This window comes from Hypanus sabinus, chromosome 1 (genome assembly GCF_030144855.1).
Source record: "Hypanus sabinus isolate sHypSab1 chromosome 1, sHypSab1.hap1, whole genome shotgun sequence".
NCBI classification, from domain to species: Eukaryota; Metazoa; Chordata; class Chondrichthyes; order Myliobatiformes; family Dasyatidae; genus Hypanus; species Hypanus sabinus.
In genome coordinates, this window is record NC_082706.1 from 182,932,425 (window position 1) to 182,951,686 (window position 19,262).

Sequence of the window (19,262 nt, forward strand, 5' to 3'; positions counted from 1 at the left end):
TCATGAACTGATGTGGTTTTACTGCATTTGGGCAATTATTAATCCAAAAATAACCAATCTGTCCAATGACAACATCCATGTTTAACTGGACTTGTTATCTTTACTGTACATGTCAACCTTGCTTTCTACCAAAGTTACTTTATTTATGCAGCTCTGAATGCAGTTATTAAAAACACTCAGTTGATGCACACAGTGGGTTGTACAACACACAGAATGGGTGTAAATGTGTTTCACAGAACAGAGGAGCAAAGGATACAAAATGTTACTGCTTGGCAAATCACCTCACACTTCCGTGATGGTAATGTAAATCAAACAGCGTAACTGCCTTCTCGGAGTATAATCTTTAAATTACACTGATCAGTGTTACCATCGGTTCATTATCAATAAGCATTTTGTGTGATTCAGTTTTCACCTCTGTATACAAGTTGAGTAGCAATCTGTATCTTAATCATATATATGCATATAGACTGATAAATGCTTATATCATCATAAAGGATAAACAATGACTATATATGAAGACAACAACTACATCTCTCATAGCATTGCCGTTGGTTAACTTTTAAATGCTGAAGCATAAAAAGCAGAAACTAAAGCTACACCATGGAAAATTGGTAATTAATGAAACAATAGTGAGTATTTATAGCCAATGGTGAAACATTTGTCTTATCACTTTTTAAAAAAAAACACTTCACTAAAAACCAATATACAAGCTTAGCAGCATGATAGCAAATCTACTGCTAACAGGCAACCAACATGTATTTGTTTTGCTTTGCAAAGGGGAATCTTTACACTCTGGTCATTTCCCATGAGATTAATGCTACCATGCATTTATTTTCTTGCATTCTATTATTGTTGTCTTCACATAGATTCATATAATGGTATAGGTCATTTCCTCATACACATACACCCTATTGCGTGTTGACAGCTTTATAAGGATGCAGTGGCAGCCGTGGGTGCGACAGGCTCCTTTACGACAGCCTTTGAATCCTTGCAGTCCTGAGCCGTGGTGCCTGAGTTAGCCTGTTTATAGTCAGTATTTTGTACCAGATGTTTGACTTGTCTGTAAAGATGAATTGATCCAAATTAGTTTTAAAACCTGAGGCAAACAGAATTAATGTCAAAAATTTCAACAGATTACAAGGCACATAACTGAACTATTTAAAAAAAAATTATACACAATATGATGAAAAATCTACTTGAGATACTATAACCTGCGTCAACTGTGGCTCGCTGGCAGAAAAAAAAAAGTGGGTCCAAATGCAAGCAGAGAACAAAGACCAGGAGAGTGATTATTTACACTCAAATGTATGTTCATGGTCTTCTGCTGCTATAGTCCATCCACTTCCAGATTCAACATATTGTGCATTCAGAGATGCTCTTCTGCACACCACTGTTGTAATGGATAGTTATTTGAGTTAACTGCCTCCTTCCTGTCAGCTTGAACCAGCCTGGCCAGTCTCCTCTGACCTCTCTCATTAACAAAGTGTTTTCACCCACAAAACTGCTACTCACTGGATTTTTTTTTGTTTTTAACACCATTCTCTGTTAACTCTAAAGTCTGTTGTGCGTGAAAATCCCAAGAGATCAGCAGTTTCTGAGATACTCAAATCACTCTGTCTGGCACCAACAATCGTCCTACAGGAAAAACTCACTTAGATCACATTTCTTCCCATCTGTCTTTGGTCTGAACAACAACTGAACCTCTCGAGCATGTCTACATACTTTTAGGTATTGAGTTGCAGACACAGGATTCAGCTGATTAGCTATGTGCATTAATAAACATGTTGTGCAGGCAGATCCAATAACGTGGCCACTGAGTGTATGTCCTGGTCAATATTTGTCCATCAGCCAACTTGAAACAAAAGAATTTCTCTGAAGCAGACTGTGGTCTAAATCTCATCAGATAGCTCTAATCTACGTGGGCAGGTTGTAGAACTGCAACACCCTGAGAAAAACACCCTGTGCGCTATTTATGGGATATCATTGTAGATTTAATCTCTAATAATAGTGAACCAATATAATCACAGCAGAAATGACCATAACAACAGCATAAAACTCAAGATCCAAATTTTTGAATATGCATTTTATCTTTCACAATTTCATTTAGATTCTGGCAAGAGATCTATAAGAATGCAAAAACATTAAATGTAGACTATGATTTTAAAATTACAAGGGTTAAAGTGTAGTAAAGGAGCAATTACTGCCGCCATGGTCAAATGGCCAGGCAACATTCACAGACGGCTCGCTTACCGCCCAAGCGTCAGGACATTCGGTGCCTCCCAGCACCATTGCAATCGCACTACAGCACATTAAAATGTCAGAAGCCGTGGTTAAGAAAATATCCGGGAACCGTTTAAGAAAATAATTGCATGTTTTGCAATTGTGAAGTAGTCATTTAATATCATCTTGATGTCAGTTTGATCTCAGAGCATTGAACTTTATATTTAACAAAGCAAGTAATTTGCAAGTAAATCTATTTTCTGGGGTGAAGGACATGAGGGCCATCTCATTTTATTTATGTTTTCCTCATACATTAATGATACCAAAGTTTTGTACCATTATGCATGACCTGAGCTGTATGCATGAAAGATATCAAAAATATGCTGATAGTTAGGCATAGAAGAATCAGGTAGGTTTGCAAGTTTTAATTAAAAATTAATATTACTTTGCATGATTTGACAGTTTCTTTTATTAAGTCCATAAACCTGTACCTCTTCTCCCTTTTGGGAAGGAATCTGGTTGAAAGTCTTCCAGTGAACTTTGACAAAATGATTTACTGGCAATGCTTGGGCAAACGAGAGAGGAAGTTCAAGGAACTGAAAATATTATACAAAGAAAAAGTCAAATAAAATTAACCCAGCAAGACAGATTCTGACACAAAGGCCTCAAGAAATCCTTCACCTGGACTTGGGTAACTTAAAAGGTTATCCATAAATTCATAGGGAACTTGCTATCTGAGTAATTCACAAAAATGTAACTAAGAAAAGGACAACTCCACTCTCCTGGTTCTCTGACGGTGCAAAGCCTCAGCTGGGCTCATATAATAATGACTGCAACATTTGAAGAGGTTTCTCAGCTTTTGGGAATCTTAACAGTAATCATGCTAGATTAAAGTAAATTCAATATAATGGGAATAGGTGGTGGGGAGGGGGGGGAGAAGTAAAGACCATGAGTCTGCCCCGCCATTGTATCATTGGCTGATTCAATTCTTCCAGCTATCCCACTCCCCTGCCTTCTCCTCATACCTTTTGGTGCCCTGGCTAATCAAGGACCTACCTAAGTCTGCCTTAAATGCACCCAATGACTTGGCCTCCACAGCTGCTCATGGCAACAAATTCCACAGATTTACCATCCTCTGACTAAAGTAATTTCACTGCATCTCTGTTCTAAATGGATCATCTTCAATCCTGAAGTTGTGCCTCTTGTCCTAGACTCCTCTACCATGGGAAATAACTTTACCATATCTAATTTGTTCAGGCCTATTAACATTTGGAATGCTTCTATGAGATTCCCCCTGATTCTCCTGAACTCCAGGGAATACAGCCCAAGAGCCTCCAAATATTCCTCACGCAGTAACTGTTTCATTCCTGGAAAAATTCTCGTGAATCTTCTCTGAACCCTCTCCAATGTCAGCATATCCTTTTGAAAAGGAGGAGCCCAAACCTGCACACAATACTCCAAGTGTGGTCTCACGAGTGCCTTACAGAGCCTCAACATCACATCCCTGCTCTTATATTCTATACCTCTAGAAATGAATGCCAACTTTGCGTTCACCTTCTTCACAACCGACTCAACCTGGAGGTTAACCTTTAGGGTATCCTGCACGAGGACTCCCAAGTCTCTTTGCATCACTGCATTTTGATTTCTCTCCCCCATCTTCTTAATAGTATGCCTGTTTATTTCTTCCACCAAAGTGCATGACCATACACTCTCCAACGTAGTATTTCATTTGCCCATTCCCCCAAACTATCTAACTCTCTGTTTCCTCAACACTACCCACTCCTCCACCTATCTGTGTATCACTGGCAAATTTAGCCATAAATCCATTAATCCCAAAGTCTAAATCATTGACATACATCGTAAAAAGCAGCGGTCCCAACACTGACCCCTGTGGAACTCCACTGGTAACTGACAGCTAGTCAGAGTATGATCCCTTTATTCCACTCTCTGTTTTCTGCCAATCAGCCAATGCTCCACCCATGCGAGTAACTTCCCTGTAATTCCACAGGCTCTTATCTTGCTAAGCAGCCTCACGTGCGGCACTTGTCAAAGGCCTTCTGAAAATCCAAGTACACCACATATACTGCATCTCCTTTGTCTACCCTTCTTGTAATTTCCTCAAAAAATTGCTGTAGGTTAGTCAGGCAGGATTTTCCTTTCAGGAAACCAAGCTGGCTTTGGCCTATTTTGTCATGTGCCTCCAGGTACTCTGTAATTTCATCTCTAACAATCAACTGCAACAGCTTTCCAAACACTGATGTCTGGCTAACAGGTCTATAGTTTCCTTTCTGCTGTCTCCCACCCTTCTTAAATAGTGGAGTAACATTTGCAATTTTCCAGTCATCCGGTACAATACCAGAATCTATCGATTCTTGAAAGATTATCGTTAATGCCTCCACAATCTCTCCAGCTACTTCCTTCAGAACCCAAGGGTGCATTCCATTAGGTCCAGGAGATTTATTCATCCTCAGACCATTAAGCTTCCTGAGCATCTTCTCAGTCGTAATTTTCAATGCACAAACTTCACTTCCCTGACATTCTTGAATGTCCGGTATATTGCAGATGTCTTCCATTGTGACAAATGATGCAAAATACCATTCAGTTCCTCTGCCATATCTGCGTGTCTCATTACAATATCTCCAAAGTCATTTTATATTGGTCCTATATCTACCTTCAACTCTCTTTTACCCTTTATATACGTAAAAAAAAGCTTTTAATATCTTCTTTGATATTAGTTGCCAGCTTCCTTTCACAATTCATTTTTTCCTTCCTAATGACCTTCTTAGTTTCCTTCTGCAAGTTTTCAAAAGCTTCCCAATCCTCTACCCAATATCTTTGGCTTCCTTGTATGCCCTCTCTTGCTTTTACTTTGGCTCTGACTTCTCTTGTCAGCTACGGAGAAAAAGGGAGATATCTGATTAAAAGAATGTTTGAAAGTAGCCATGTGAAGACAATCAACAATGTTTGCTGTGGAAATCTACAGACAACAAAAGAATAGATATGGTTGTTGATGAAGAAGCCTAAAGAAAAGATTTTAGAGTTAGTTTACTGGATACAACACTCATCCCGAATTAGTATTGACAATTAATGGCTCGCGACAGAGACTTCTGCAGATATCTATCACCCTCACTTCAGTGCACACTGAGTCATGCTCCATTGTCAAAGACAAAGTCTTTGAAAAAAGATATTTAGCCAAGTCTTTGCTTGCTCCTTTTGCTCCTTCTCAAGTGTATGTGATAATGGAACCAATCATTGAGGAGCAGGGAGATGTGTTCACCCATCATTGTAAATAAAACCCATCATATGGCTTTCTACCTTATTGTTTGTGGGATCCTGCTATCTTCACATTGGCTGCAAAAATTCCTTACATGACAACAGCAACTAATTTTTGTTTAAAGCACTTGGAAACTCCTAGGGTCAAGCAAACATTATTGAGAATAAAAGGCAGCACACACTAATTGGGCCTAAATGTTTCCAGCTAGAAACTCTGAGGTAAACTTGCTTACTGCCTGACTATAATGCTGCAGTTTCTATAAATTGACTATTTTTGGACCTAATTATTTTTATTTCCCCAAGGAAACTGGTTTGATCCTAACCAGGAAATTCCAGCAGGAAACCAGCTCAATCAATCAGCTGACTGTGTGCCTTTTTACTTTGAACTTATCAGAAATTGCACTGCAGATGGGGTGGTAAGGCTGTCATTTTTTGCAGTAATCAGTTGTTTGCAAAGTATTTTAAATGAAATTGAAATTAATGTTTAAAATATCTATCCAATAGTAGTGTAATCATTCGTAGGGTTATTATTATAGCTTTAACATACAAAGTTTGAGTCATTTTTCAAATATACATCAGACAATCACAAAAAAAGGCATCACTGAACTTGGGAGAGAATTAAGCTGCTTATTTTACATCCTTCAATAATGTCATCATCAAAAATAAGAGTCCTGAAATGGACAACCTGAAGAAACTACCATTGATTACAGCTTCTCACCATTCCCTTCACTCTCTTTTTACAAGAACCTCATAATGATACGACATTTGAGACACCAGCTTGTCATGTTAGTATCAATCTTTGATAGAGATGTTCATACCTGCTCTCTCTCCTTGCAGCCTTGTATTTTATCCAAGTCCAGTTTTGCAAACTTAAGTTGCATTTAACTATACATAGTAGGTCATACCAACTACATGACTTAAATTTCTTGTTCACAATCTTATCTTAAATTAATGTGCTTTGATTGCTGTCCCTATTGTTAAAGTTAACCCTTATTTACTTAAATTAAACCATATTACTTAACATTTCAAAATCCCTCTTGTACCCAATTTCTAAAGGCCTTTTCTCCAATTTAAAATACAAAGAATTAATTTCAAATGAATAATCATTTTAGGATACTAATTTTTAACTTGTTACCATACATATCAACCCTTTACCAAAATGATAAATTTGCCAAGACCAATTTTTGTAAATCTCTAATTTGAGAAATTAAATATTTATTTTGCAAAAAAATAAGATTGCAATCTTTCCAAATCATCATACAGCATTTCAGGTGTTGTCTGCAACATTCCTTATGACTTTTCATATTTGTGCCCTCTCTCCAGTAAGACTTTTTTAATAATGGGGATATTTGGGTATAAACTGCACCATTGGAGCCACAGGATGGTCCAACAATTAAAAGCATTAAAAGTAATTTCTTTAGTTCAGGTGACTGTACTGTAAATCATAATTTTTCAAACAGCAATGATAATAACTAATCTTGTTTTTTTGTGCTGTTTTTGACAAATGTTATGTGTTGCCAAGGACACCAGAACTCCAATGCTCTTTGTTGTGTCATGAGAGTTTTAAAGTAGGCCTGAGAAGAGAAACACAGCCTCAGTTTAATGATTCACTCAAAGACTATTCCCTTCTACAACACAGCAGTCCAGAGTGGATTAGATGTTGCATTAGTGAATGTTGCATTAGATTAATATGTTGCATTAGCATAGACTGCTAATTGTCGCATTAGATTAAAGGTTCAAACTCCACGAGCACAGCCAAACAGTTATTTGAGGAACAATTTCTCCAGTTGTTGCAGTTCTTCTGGAGAAGTCACTCCCAGAATTTTGTTGGGTAGACATCTGTCCTATTAATGGTAAAGACACAGCAAAACATTTCTAGCTAGTGTGAAACTTGAGCAGAATGTATGGTTAGTGGGAGGGACTCGTTGACCTTGTCTTCTTTGATGGTAGGGTAGGAGTCATGGGATTGGAAGATGACAATCCTTGAACATAAGTTAGAGTACCACCTTTTTCACTTTGTAAATAACTTGACAATTTGGCAGGTTGTAATATGTTATATTGTGTGTGTGTGTATTTTTTAAAAAATCTAAATATATTAAAGACTCATGATTAATAAACTTTATCACAATTGAGAAGACAAATGCAATGTGAGTATTCAGTTTGGCAAGACTAGAATATAAAAACAAGGATATAATGCTGAAGCTTCACAAGGCATTGGTCAGACTGCAGTTGAAGTATCGTGAGTAGTTTTGGGCCCCTTATCTAAGAAAAGATGTGCTGACATTGGAAAGGGTCCAGAGGAAGTTCATGGGAATGATTCTGGGAATGAAAGGGTTAAAGTATGAGGCGTGTTTGATGGTGCTGGGCCTGTACTCACTTGAGGTTAGAAGAATGAATGAAGCCTATCAGATATTAAAAGGCCTACTTAGAGTGGACACGGAGAGGATATTTCCTATAGTGGGAGAGTCTAGGACAATGACGATACATTCCTTTAGAACAGAGATGAAGAGGAATTTCTTTAGTCAGAGGGTGGTGAACCTCTGGAATTCATTGCCAAAGACAGCTGTGAAAGCAAAGTCTCTGGAGATACTTATAGCAGAGGTCAATAGATTCTTGAATAGTAAGGATGTCAAATGTTACAGGGAGAAGGTCTCATGAAAATAAAATTGAAGACCTCACAGCAAGAATACTGTACCAGAGGGACACCAGGGACCGCTTTGTACTTTGCTTTATGGTAACATGGCTATCCCCTATCATTTTGATGCAGTGCTGTAGCTTGATGGCTTCATGATTCACTGCAAAGGAGGATGGCTGAATCTTTTAAAAGCAGAGGAGGTGGAGTATGCTTTATGATTAACTCATCATGGTGCACAAATGTGGTAGTTCTGTATCAGCCCTGCTCACCTGACCCAGAACATCTAGTAGTCAAGTGTCATCCATTTTATCTGCCAAGGGAATTGTCCACCATCATCCTAGTAATGGTGTAGCTGAGGGCTAGATGTGTGGCATTCAAGAGCAGTGATCCAGAAGTACTCAAGAAATACAGATACGACCTATGGAAGGCTATTTTAAGGGCAAAATAAAGCTAAATCTGAATGACGTTAGAGATGGAATTAGATGCATGTCAACTCCAGCCGGGTTTGCAGGCCATTATTTCCTACAAAGTGAAACATAACATCTTGAATGGCAGTGGTGCTTCATTCCCAGATGAGCTCAATGCCTTTTATGGATACTTTGAAAGGGAGGATAAAACTACACCTGTGCGAATCCCTGCAGCATTTGTGACTTGGTGATCTGTCTCAGAGGCCAACGTTAGAATATACTTCAAAAGGGTGAACCCTTGCAAGGAGTCAGGCCCCAATGGTATGCTTTGACAAACTCTAACCTGTCTAGACCTTTAACATTATGGGAGTCCCAATCAATGTAGAAAATTTAAATCCCCTACTATCACATCTTTATGTTTCCTGCAGTTGTCTGCTATCTCTCGGCAGATTTGCTCCTCCAATTCTCACTGACTATTGGGTATTCAATAATACAACCCCATTAAGTGGAGATTCATAGTTGCCCATAGTGATTTGTCTCTTTAACAGTCTTCTTGTCTGACTCAGACAAGAATGCTACCAAAAGAACCAGATCTCACAGCAACAATTTAATCAAGGAACAGACAAGAAATCACCATAATGATTGCACACTTATGCACATTGAAATAGATCTGCCAACTGTTTTCTCAGTTAGTTGTTACTCTGTAACTAGGCTGCTTTGCTACATTTTATTTGATGTCTTGTACATTTTTTATTATTTACTTATTATATCTAGTAGAGAGAAGAATGGTTTCACTGAGAACTGCAGTACTTTACATTTCAATGGATCCATTTTCCACATTGACTACACCCTCCACTGGGTCGAGTCCTTGTTCAGATAGCTGTTTCAGGGCATTCAAAGCTGCCTGTGGAACCAAAGACAAATTTTTGTAAGTTTCATAGTAATTACAAGTTTCCCATAATGTCAGTAACTTTTTTCCCCTCATTCATTCTCGAGAACTATAAATCTTATATGAATATTTTCAAATACAAATAATATTAAATATAATCCATTCATTCTATGTAATGCTATACCCTGGGTTTTTATACTAATGTAATTAATATTACCTTTCAAGATGAGAGCTTTTAAGTTATCTAAGCATTTCCACTTATGGAATCAAGTCTTTAATAGATTACTTATAACAGTGTAGTTCTAAAATTATGCCAGAAAACCAGCTAAGCTATGCAGATCATTGTGTGTGCGAGAACTTTTTCAGAATATATGCCTGAATGGAACAGTACAATAATTATCTCAGCTCATCTAGCATTCAGAGATTTGACTAACATACTACACTTAGCCAGTCTCCTCTCTCCTGCCCTTTATGAACTTAAGATCATCTAACACGTTCCAGTCACGTCCTAAACTCACAGCCAGTGCAGTTCACCCACCAGTTGTTTTTGCTGACCAATATAAGCAACATTTCTGTCTCATCTATTTCCAAATCCCTCAGGTCTCACTCTCCTCTACTCCACAATGCCCTCCAGCCCTGGCTTTTTTATCCCTAAATGCAAGCATCTCACCACTGGGAGCCAAATCTTCAGCAGACAAGGACCTAGCCACTGGAGATTCTTCACGGAATCTCACCATTTCTCCACCTCTCTTTTCTCATACAAGATGCACCTGAAAACCAACCTTTTGGCTAAGCTTTTAGTCATCTTCCAAAGGACTTAAAGTGGGACAGTTTCAACTTCTGCCTGTTAATGCTTCTTTGAAGTACTTTGGGATGTTCTGTTATGTTAAAGATGCTAAATGAATACAAATTGGTGCTGGTGTGTTTAGAAAACTTACTACAAAAAGTAATTTTACATTCTATGTTCATGACAGAATGGTTTGTTTTACAACTTTGAACATTATACCCAAGCGTGAGTTCACAACTGAAGCTGCATCGCTAGTCTCCACAACCACATTGCTGCTATGTATCCAGTGGCTCTAATGCAAAAAGCATGCATCGGAACATTAAACAGCAATGGAATTTGATGTCCCCACAAGGTCAATCAGCCACAATCTAAGTCTAGAAGCATACGGACATTGAAATAGGGGCAAAGGAGGCTGCTTCCTCATTCAATAAGACCATGGCTAACCTAGCAGTACACTCAACTCTGCACTTCCCCAGTAAATCACTGCTTCCCCCTCCCTGCTTACAAAGTGTCTGTCTACCTCTGGCTTGAAAATGTTCAAAGGCTCAGCTTTCAACAGCCTTTCAGAGAATGACTCACAAACTTCTGAGAAAATATAAATGATCAATGGGTACTTCAGAAAATAAAAAAAATAACATCATTATATTGTTGAAAAAAAGAATAGAACCAATTGTCTGTCATCACATCTATTATGGTATTATACAGAATTGCTACAGTGACATTTCGTAACATGGTGATGTATTTCAAGGCAGATTATGTGGCTAACGAAAAGCTCATTTAGTTATTCTAATCTTTGTGCTACTGAAAGCAGCAAACAGCTGTTTGTCATAGGTCACAGAGGAAGGAAATACAAATCAGTCAATACCATCATTTTAAAAACTTCTCACATTGTAGATTTTCAAAAAAAATTTCAGTTTCTGTAGTCAGTCAAAATACATGACATTAAAATCAGAATTAGTATTACCTCTTCAGATAAAGTCAGTGACCCATGTCCTAAAAGAAATGACCCTAGCCATCAATGAGGAAAACAACACAGTCCCTTGGTAATGGGCTGGAGCAGCAGCAAGGACAAATGAAACATTCACTTCACCAAATATTTACAACTCTCACAGGGAACTACTGGAAGAAATGCCTTGGCTTCTTAAGGAGCTTGGCATATTGAAATTCATATATCAACTCCTAGATCAGATAAATTACACATCAACTAAAATTCATTTACAAAAAACAGCCACCTCACAGTTGAAAGTCAGCTTAACCTGCAGCACAGGACATTTGCACACATTTCTGAGAACCTGACTCAATACCTGTTGGAAAATTTGAAGCCAGACCTTTCAAATACATTTTTGATACTCCAAGCACATTATTTTTGGTGTAAAATTGTGTAAGAGTGTGCATCAACAGTTGGGGAAAACAGAATTTATGAGTATAGAGATTTTCAACTTTACTGGCTTAAAAAAAAGACATTTCTTATTAATTTGCACAAGAAGTTAATTTACTTACCCTGTATCCTCTGAAACCATAACAGTTAAAAGGACAACAATCAAATTGCATTGGCTATCATCACTGAGATATGTAATTTCCTGCACCTCAAAGCTGATGCATACACCGAGGCGGCATGGTAGCGTAGCACAACAACAGTGCCAGCAACCCATGTTCAATTCTGCTGCTGTCCAGAAGGAATATGTATGTTCTCCCCGTGACCACATGGGTTACCACCAGGTGCTCCCGTTTCCCACACAACGCAAAGGCATCTTGGTTAGGGTTAGCAAATTGGGCAATGCTACATTGGCTCTGGAAAAAGGTCGGTACTTGCCGGTTGACCCCAGCACATCTTCAGACTGTGTTGATCGTTGACACAAACGATGCATTTTACTGTATGTTTCAATGTGCACGTTACAAATAAATCTAATCTATAAAAAACCACTTTGTTCCTGAAGGTTTTGTTCACAGTCCCACTAAGCTTCCTGACCTCTGACATACAGCAATTAGCTGCAAGTTGCTGCATAAACCCCAGTCCAAACTCAAAGGCAGATGACCTCATCTAGACATAGGCCTCCAATTTGAGGCACAACCTTCAACTGTCAACCTCTGCTTCTTACTACTAAGTCAACAACATGCAATGAGTTATGTGTGTTCTCCAAGAATATCCTATATTACTTTCACTGTTTAACCAAGGAGATGATTTTCTTTTCACCGAGAGAATGGTAGTACTCTTTGTCAAGGAACTAGAGAGGCAAATAGTATGTGGACACATGAAAAGAGGGTGGACAATGTTAACATGCTTAAATAAAGGAGGATGAGAGGAAGTCCATTTATTGCCATTTATTGATATTTGCATTTGCAGCTTGTTATCTTCTGGTTGATCTTTCATTTATCTTGTCATAGTTACTATTCAAAACAGTTGCCGACTATGCCCACAGAAAAAAAACTGAATCTCAGGGTTGTATGTGGAGACACATGTCTACTCTGATAATAAAATTTGCTTTGAACTTTGAAGCATAAACGATTTTTGGGTCAAATTGGTTGGTTTCTTATTGTCACTGCGTACTAATGTAAATTGTTAAATGGACTCTACAACAAACTGAGGAAAGATCCTCTGGATAGAAAAAAGGGGCATTTTATGAATCAGTGTTCATCGAAATTATTAGGAATGTATAGTGTGATTTGGATGTGCACACAGTGAACAAAGGTGCACAAATCTGTCAATTAATGTTTAATTGGTAGTATTCTCACCTTTGAAGCAGAAAGATGGATATTTAAATGACAATTTAAGGAACCTAGATCAGAAACGAAACTCCACCTAGGTACTGACATTGTCAGAAATATTGCCCTTTATATGAAATCTTAAACCAAAATACTACCTGCTTTCTCAGGGTTGGCACCATTTGTAAGTGAGTAAACCTATCTGATCAATACTAATCCTTCAATTAACAATGTCAAAACAAATTAACTTCTGCATTTCCTCAATTTCAACAATGACTGGACTTCAAAAAGAATTACATTGTGGTAAGAGCATAAGATCTAGGAGCAGAATTAGGCCATTTGGCCATTGAATCTATCAACCTCTGCCTTAAATATAGACTTGACATCCAGAGCTGCCTGTGGCTAATAATTGAACAAATTCATCACTCTCTGGCTAAAGGTATATCTCATCTCAATTCTAAAAGAATGCTCTTCCATTCTAAGGTTGTGCCCTTTGGTCTTAGACTCTCCCCGCCATAGAAAACATCCTCTCCACATCTACTCAATCAAGGCCTTTCAGCATTCAATAGGTTTCAACGAGGTCACCCGCTCATTCTTCTGAATTCTAGTGAATACAGGCCCAAAGCCATCAAACACTCTTCATATGGCAAGTCATTCAATCCTGAAATCATTTTCATGGACCTCTTTTGAACCCTCTTCAGTTTCAGCATATCCTTTCTAAGATAAGGGGCCAAATCTGTTCACAATTTTCCAAGTGAGGCCTCACCAGTGCTTTATAAAATTTCAGCATTACATCTTTGCTTTTATATTCTAGTCGTCTTGAAATGAATGTTAACCTTGCATTTGCCTTCCTCACCACAGTCTCAACCTGCAAATTAACCTTTAAGGAATCTTGCACAAGAACTCCCAAGTCCCTCCGCATGCTAGTTTTTTGTATTTTCCCTCCACTTAGAAAATAGTCAACCCTTTCATTTCTTCTTCCAAAGATCAATAACCATACACTTCCCAATACTGTATTCTATCTGCCATTTCTTTATCCATTTTCCTAACCTGTCTTATGTCCTTCTGTAGCCTCTCTCTTCCACAAAACTAACTGTTCCTTCACCTACCTTTATATCGTCTGTAAGCTTTGCAACAAAGACATCAATTTCATCATCCAAAACATTGACATAACAGAAAAAAGTCAATCTCGACACAGACCCCTGTGGAACACCACTAGTCACCAGCAGCCAACCAGAAAAGGCTCCCTTTATTACCATTCTTTGCCTCCTGCCAATCAGCCACCACTTTATCCATGCTAAAATCTTTTCTGTAATGCCATGGGCTCATAGCTTGTTAAGCAGCTGCACGTGTGGCACCTTGTCAAAGGCCTTCTGAAAATCTAATAGGTAACATCAACCGATTCCCCTTTGTCTATCCTGCTTGTTATTTCTTTAAAGAATTCCAACAGATTTTATCATGTGCCTCCAAGTACCCTGAGACCTCATCCTTAATAACCAACTCCAACATCTTCCTAACCACTGGACTTCTGCCACTCTCCCTTCTTTAAGTGTAGAGTGACATTTGCAATTTTCCAGTCTTCCGGAACCATTCCAGAATCTAGTCATTCTTGAAAGATCATTACTAATGCTTCTACGATCTCTTCAGCCAACTCTTTCAGAACTCTGGGGTATACGCTCTCTGGTCCAGGTAACTTACCTACTGTCACACCTTTCAGTTTCCCAAGAACTTTCTCCCTAGTTATGACAACTGGAACGTCCATGATACTGCTAATGTACTCTACAGTGAAGATTGATGCAAAATACTTCTGCAGTTCATCTGCCATTTTGTTGTCCCCCATTGCTACCTCTCCAGCATCATTTTCCAACAGATCAATAACCATTCTCGCCTGCCTTTTACACTTTATGTATCTGAAGATCTACTTTAATGTTATTGGCTAGCTTACTTTCAGATTCCATCTTTACCTTCTTTATGACATTTTTTGTTGTCTTCTGTAGGTTTTTAAAAACTTCCCAATCCTCTAACTTCCCACTAATTTTTGCTCTATTTTATGCCTTTTTGGCTTTTATGATGGCTTTGACTTCTCTAGTCAGCCACGGTTCTGCTATCTTTTCTTTAGAATTCTTCTTCTTCTTTGGGATGTATATATCTTGGGTCTTCTAAATTGCTTCCAGAAATTCCTCCCATTGCTGCTCTGCCGTCATCACTGCCAATGTTCATTTCTAATCAATTCTGTGCAACTCTTCCCTCATGCCTCTGTAATTCCCTTACTCCAGTGTAATACTGATACATCTGACTATAGCTTCTCCTTCTCAAATTTCAAGTTGAATTCGATCATACTATGTACATTTGACCCAAAGGGTTCTTTTACCTTAAGCCCGCTAATCAATTCTGGTTCTTTGCACAGCACCCAATGCAGAATTGCTGATCCTCTAGTGAGCTCAACCAACAGCTGCTCTAAAAAGCCGTCTCATAGACCCTCTAGAGATTCCCCATCCTGTAATCCAGCACCAACCTGATTTTTCCAATCTTCCTACAAATCGAAGTCCTCCATGACCATTGTAACACTGCCCTTTTGGTATGCATTTTCTATCTCCTATTATAATTTGTAAGCCATACTACTGTTTGGGGGTCTGGGCCATTTTACACTTGCAGTTCCTTGGCTCTAACCACAATGATTCAATGCCATCTGACCCTATGTTGACCCTTTGGAATGATTTGATATAATTTTCTTACCGACAGAGCAAAACTGCCCCCTCTGGCCTATCCTTTGGAAACAATGTGTATCCTTGGACATTAAGTTCCCAGCTATAATCTTTCAGCAGTGATTCCGTGATGCCTACATCATACCTGCAGTTCATCTACCTATTCCATATACTGCGTGCATTCAAACACAACACTTTCAAACCTGTATTCACCCTTTTCGATTTTGTCCATCTTTATGCTGCAACTCATCATGTTGACTGCAATTTTGCCTTATCAACAGCCTCTCTTCACTACACATTGCCTCTGCTTGTAAACCAGGTACCTCATCTTCAGCACTATCACCTGCCTTTCCTACTTCTTGCATTGAAATATGTACAGCTCAGGACACTAGTCACATTATGCTCAACATTTTGATTCCTAAGGTCTTACCAACGTCTGCCTCCACAACCTCTCCACTAACTGTTCTGGCACTCTGGTTCCCATCCCCCTGCAACTTTAGTTTAAACCACACTGTGCTGCACTAACAAATCTTCCTGCTGGGATATTAGTTCCCCTCCAGTTCAGCTGCAAACCATCCGTCCTGAACAGGTCCCATCTTCCTTGGAAGAGAACACAATGATCCAAAAATCTGTCCTCCCTCCTACACCAACTCCTTAGCCACATATTAAACTGTATAATCTGCCTTGTTCTGGCCTCACTAGCACATGACACGGGTAGCAACCCTGAAATCATAATCCTGAAAGTCCTGCCCTTTAACTTAGCACCAAACTCCCAGAACTCCCTATGCAGAACCTTGTCACATGTCCGACCCATGTCATTGGTAACTACAGGGACCACGACTTCTGGCTGTTCACTCTCTCATTCACAAATGCTGAGGGCTTGATCTGTGATGTCCAGGACCCTGACACCTGGGAGACTATATACCATCTGGGAATTTCGTTCTCATCCATAAAACCTCCTATCTGTTCACCTAACAAATCTCCTATCACCACAGCATGCCTCTTCTCCTCCCTTCCCTTTTGAGTCACAGAGGCAGACTCAGTGACAGAGACCTGACCACTGTAACTTTCCTACGTTAGGTTATCCAGTATCCAAAGTCATATACCTGTTGTTGAGGGGGATAGTTACAGGGGTACTCTGCACTAGCTCCTTAACCTCCTTCCCCTTCCTGTCACTCAGATTCCTATGTCCTATCTATCTCCCCCTTAAGCCCCCCAATCAGGAGTTCATTCAGTTCCAGCTCCAACTCGTTAACATGGATTGTTAGAAGCTGCAGTTGGATGCACTTCTTGCAGTTGTAGTTGTCAGGGACACTGGAGGTCTCCTTGCCTTCCAACATCTTGCAAGAAGATAATTCAGTTATCTTGCCTGTCATCCCTACTGTCCTAGCTGAGCAGATATAAAGAAGAGAAGGAAAAAACTTGAGCTTTTCTTTCCTTTGCTTTCTCTGACTGAAGCCTCTCTTCATTGAATCCTCGAAGAGCTAAAGCCTCAAGATGACCTCTCTGACTCCGTCCACTCAGACAACAGCCACTGCGAAGCTGCATTCAGTCTCCAAAGGACATAAAAGGCATTATGAAAAGCCAAGTCTTTGCTGTTACTCATTCATGGCGTCTTTATGTCAACAAATGCTCTCATTCACATTCTGATATTTATATTTTTAGACTGCCAAGTCCTTCAGTGAAGGACAGAACAATCTTCAAGTGCTGGAGAGTCATTTTTTAAATACCTACGTAGGTCATCGTGTACAGCTGGAAATTGCAGCACCCTTCTATAATTTCTTCTATCCTTCCCATTCACTATGTTCCCTTCTGTCCTGGAGCTGTTCCGGATACTTATTTATTTAACACAGTGACTTACCTTTCCAGCCCAACAAGCTCACGCTGTCGATTACAAGGGACCAATTAACCTGCTAGCCCGTACACCTTTGGAATGTGAGAGGGAACCTGAGCCCCTGATGAAATCCAACGTGGTCACGGAGAGAACATACAGACAGCAACAGAATTGAAGTCTGGCACCCTGGAGCTGGAACAGCGTTACGTTAACCTCTACAGTACTGTGCCACCCCAGATCCCTCTTTCCATTTTCTAATGCTCTTGTAACTGGTTGAGAATTTCCTTTGAGGCCCACCAGCACATTGTCACCATTAAGACAAAGAGATACGACAGATGCTCAAAAGCCAGAGCAACACACACAAAATGCTTGAGGAACTCAGCAGGTCAGACAGCATGGTCTCGCCCCAAAACGTCTAATGTTCATTCATTTCCGTAGATATTGCCTGACCTACTGAGTTCCTCCAGCATTTTGTATGTGTTGCTCTACGCTGCCACCATTTCGAGCTTTTTAAAAAAACCTCACTCCAAAGTTGGTTACTTTCTTGCCTGAGTAGTTAGTTATCAGTACAATACTTCAAATTTCTTTATGCCTCTTTGTCCTGGTTAGCCCTACAAAACAGCTTTCTTGTCAGAAATATAGAAGTTCTGAAGTGCTGTTCACTTGCTGTACAATTCCAGCCATTATGTTGTCACTGTAAGTGGAAAGCTCACAGTTGAGAGAGACAGAAATTAATTCTGATAACAAATGGGCAACGTTTCATTGGGTGTTGTGTCACAGAAACCTAACTTTTGCTCATCAAATCAAATCTGTAAAGAGAGAACTGGGCAATACCAATGCACGCTACCTTCCTTTCAAGGTATAACTGAAACAAATCCACAGGGATAGGAAAAGTCCATTTGCAAATAGATCTCATCACTTGTTGACAGAATCTATTGTTAACAAACAGTTTCTTCAGAATTTACAATAGTTACCACAAAAAGGGATTCTAGTAAATATAGTTAGCTCTGGGGAACAGAGGAAGATAGTACACAAGATAATTTTCTATCGAGATTTACAATACTTTCTTTGATGAATGCTTCTTTGCAAGTACATCAATAACATCTCCAACTTGATTTCTCTTGTACTGTCACTACTTCTGCCAAACTTAAAAACAAAGGGTCTTTTAGTGACAGCAGGTAATGATATTACGCCACAATCAGTATTAGTCTATGATGAATCAGCAAAAACGCAACTTGAGTGAGGTAGCCTAAGAATGTCATGTTTTTATCTCCACCTAGATACCTATTCAAGAACCAACAAAAACACCTAACCACAGCATCCATTTGAGGGACAAGCATCTGAAAGACATGAACATAAAAAGTCTTAAGGTTTGTCAGCCAATTCAAAGGCTGATTTTCATTTACCAACAGCTAAAAGCAATGTTCCATACTTGGAAAAAATACTGTAAATATTCAGCAGGTCTTGCAAGACCTGTGGAGAAACACAGTTATAATGAAATATGGACACGAATGTTATTTTCTTTCCCAGTTTCTCCACAGATGCTGCCTGACCTGTATTTCCAACTTTTTAAGTTTCATTTTATTTACTAGCATAAAGCTTCTCGTGCCAATACACTCTAAAACAGTTCTCCAAATAAGGGTCCAGCAGGTAAAATTAAATCACAAAACCTTTTTTATTGTTAATTATTATTTTTAAAATACTCCACCAAGACAGAGATCGAAAGACCAGATAATCATACTATTAACACACACACACAAAATGCTGGAGGAACTCAACATTTTGTGTGTTGCTTGAATTTCCAGCATC

At 39.0% G+C, this 19,262-nt stretch overlaps 1 protein-coding gene across 6 annotated transcripts in view; it reads right to left on the minus strand.

Moving 5' to 3' along the window:
- Positions 1 to 19,262, minus strand: part of stau2 (staufen double-stranded RNA binding protein 2) — a 325,427-nt gene continuing 306,165 nt past the window's right edge. For all 6 annotated transcript variants that reach the window (XM_059982913.1, XM_059982922.1, XM_059982879.1 and 3 more), the window contains 2 exons: positions 9,351 to 9,439; positions 1 to 1,060 (listed from right to left, as the gene is read on the minus strand). In XM_059982913.1, coding sequence (XP_059838896.1) covers positions 928 to 1,060; positions 9,351 to 9,439 — 222 coding nt within the window. In that variant the 3' untranslated portion in view covers positions 1 to 927. The remainder of the gene's footprint in view (positions 1,061 to 9,350; positions 9,440 to 19,262) is intronic.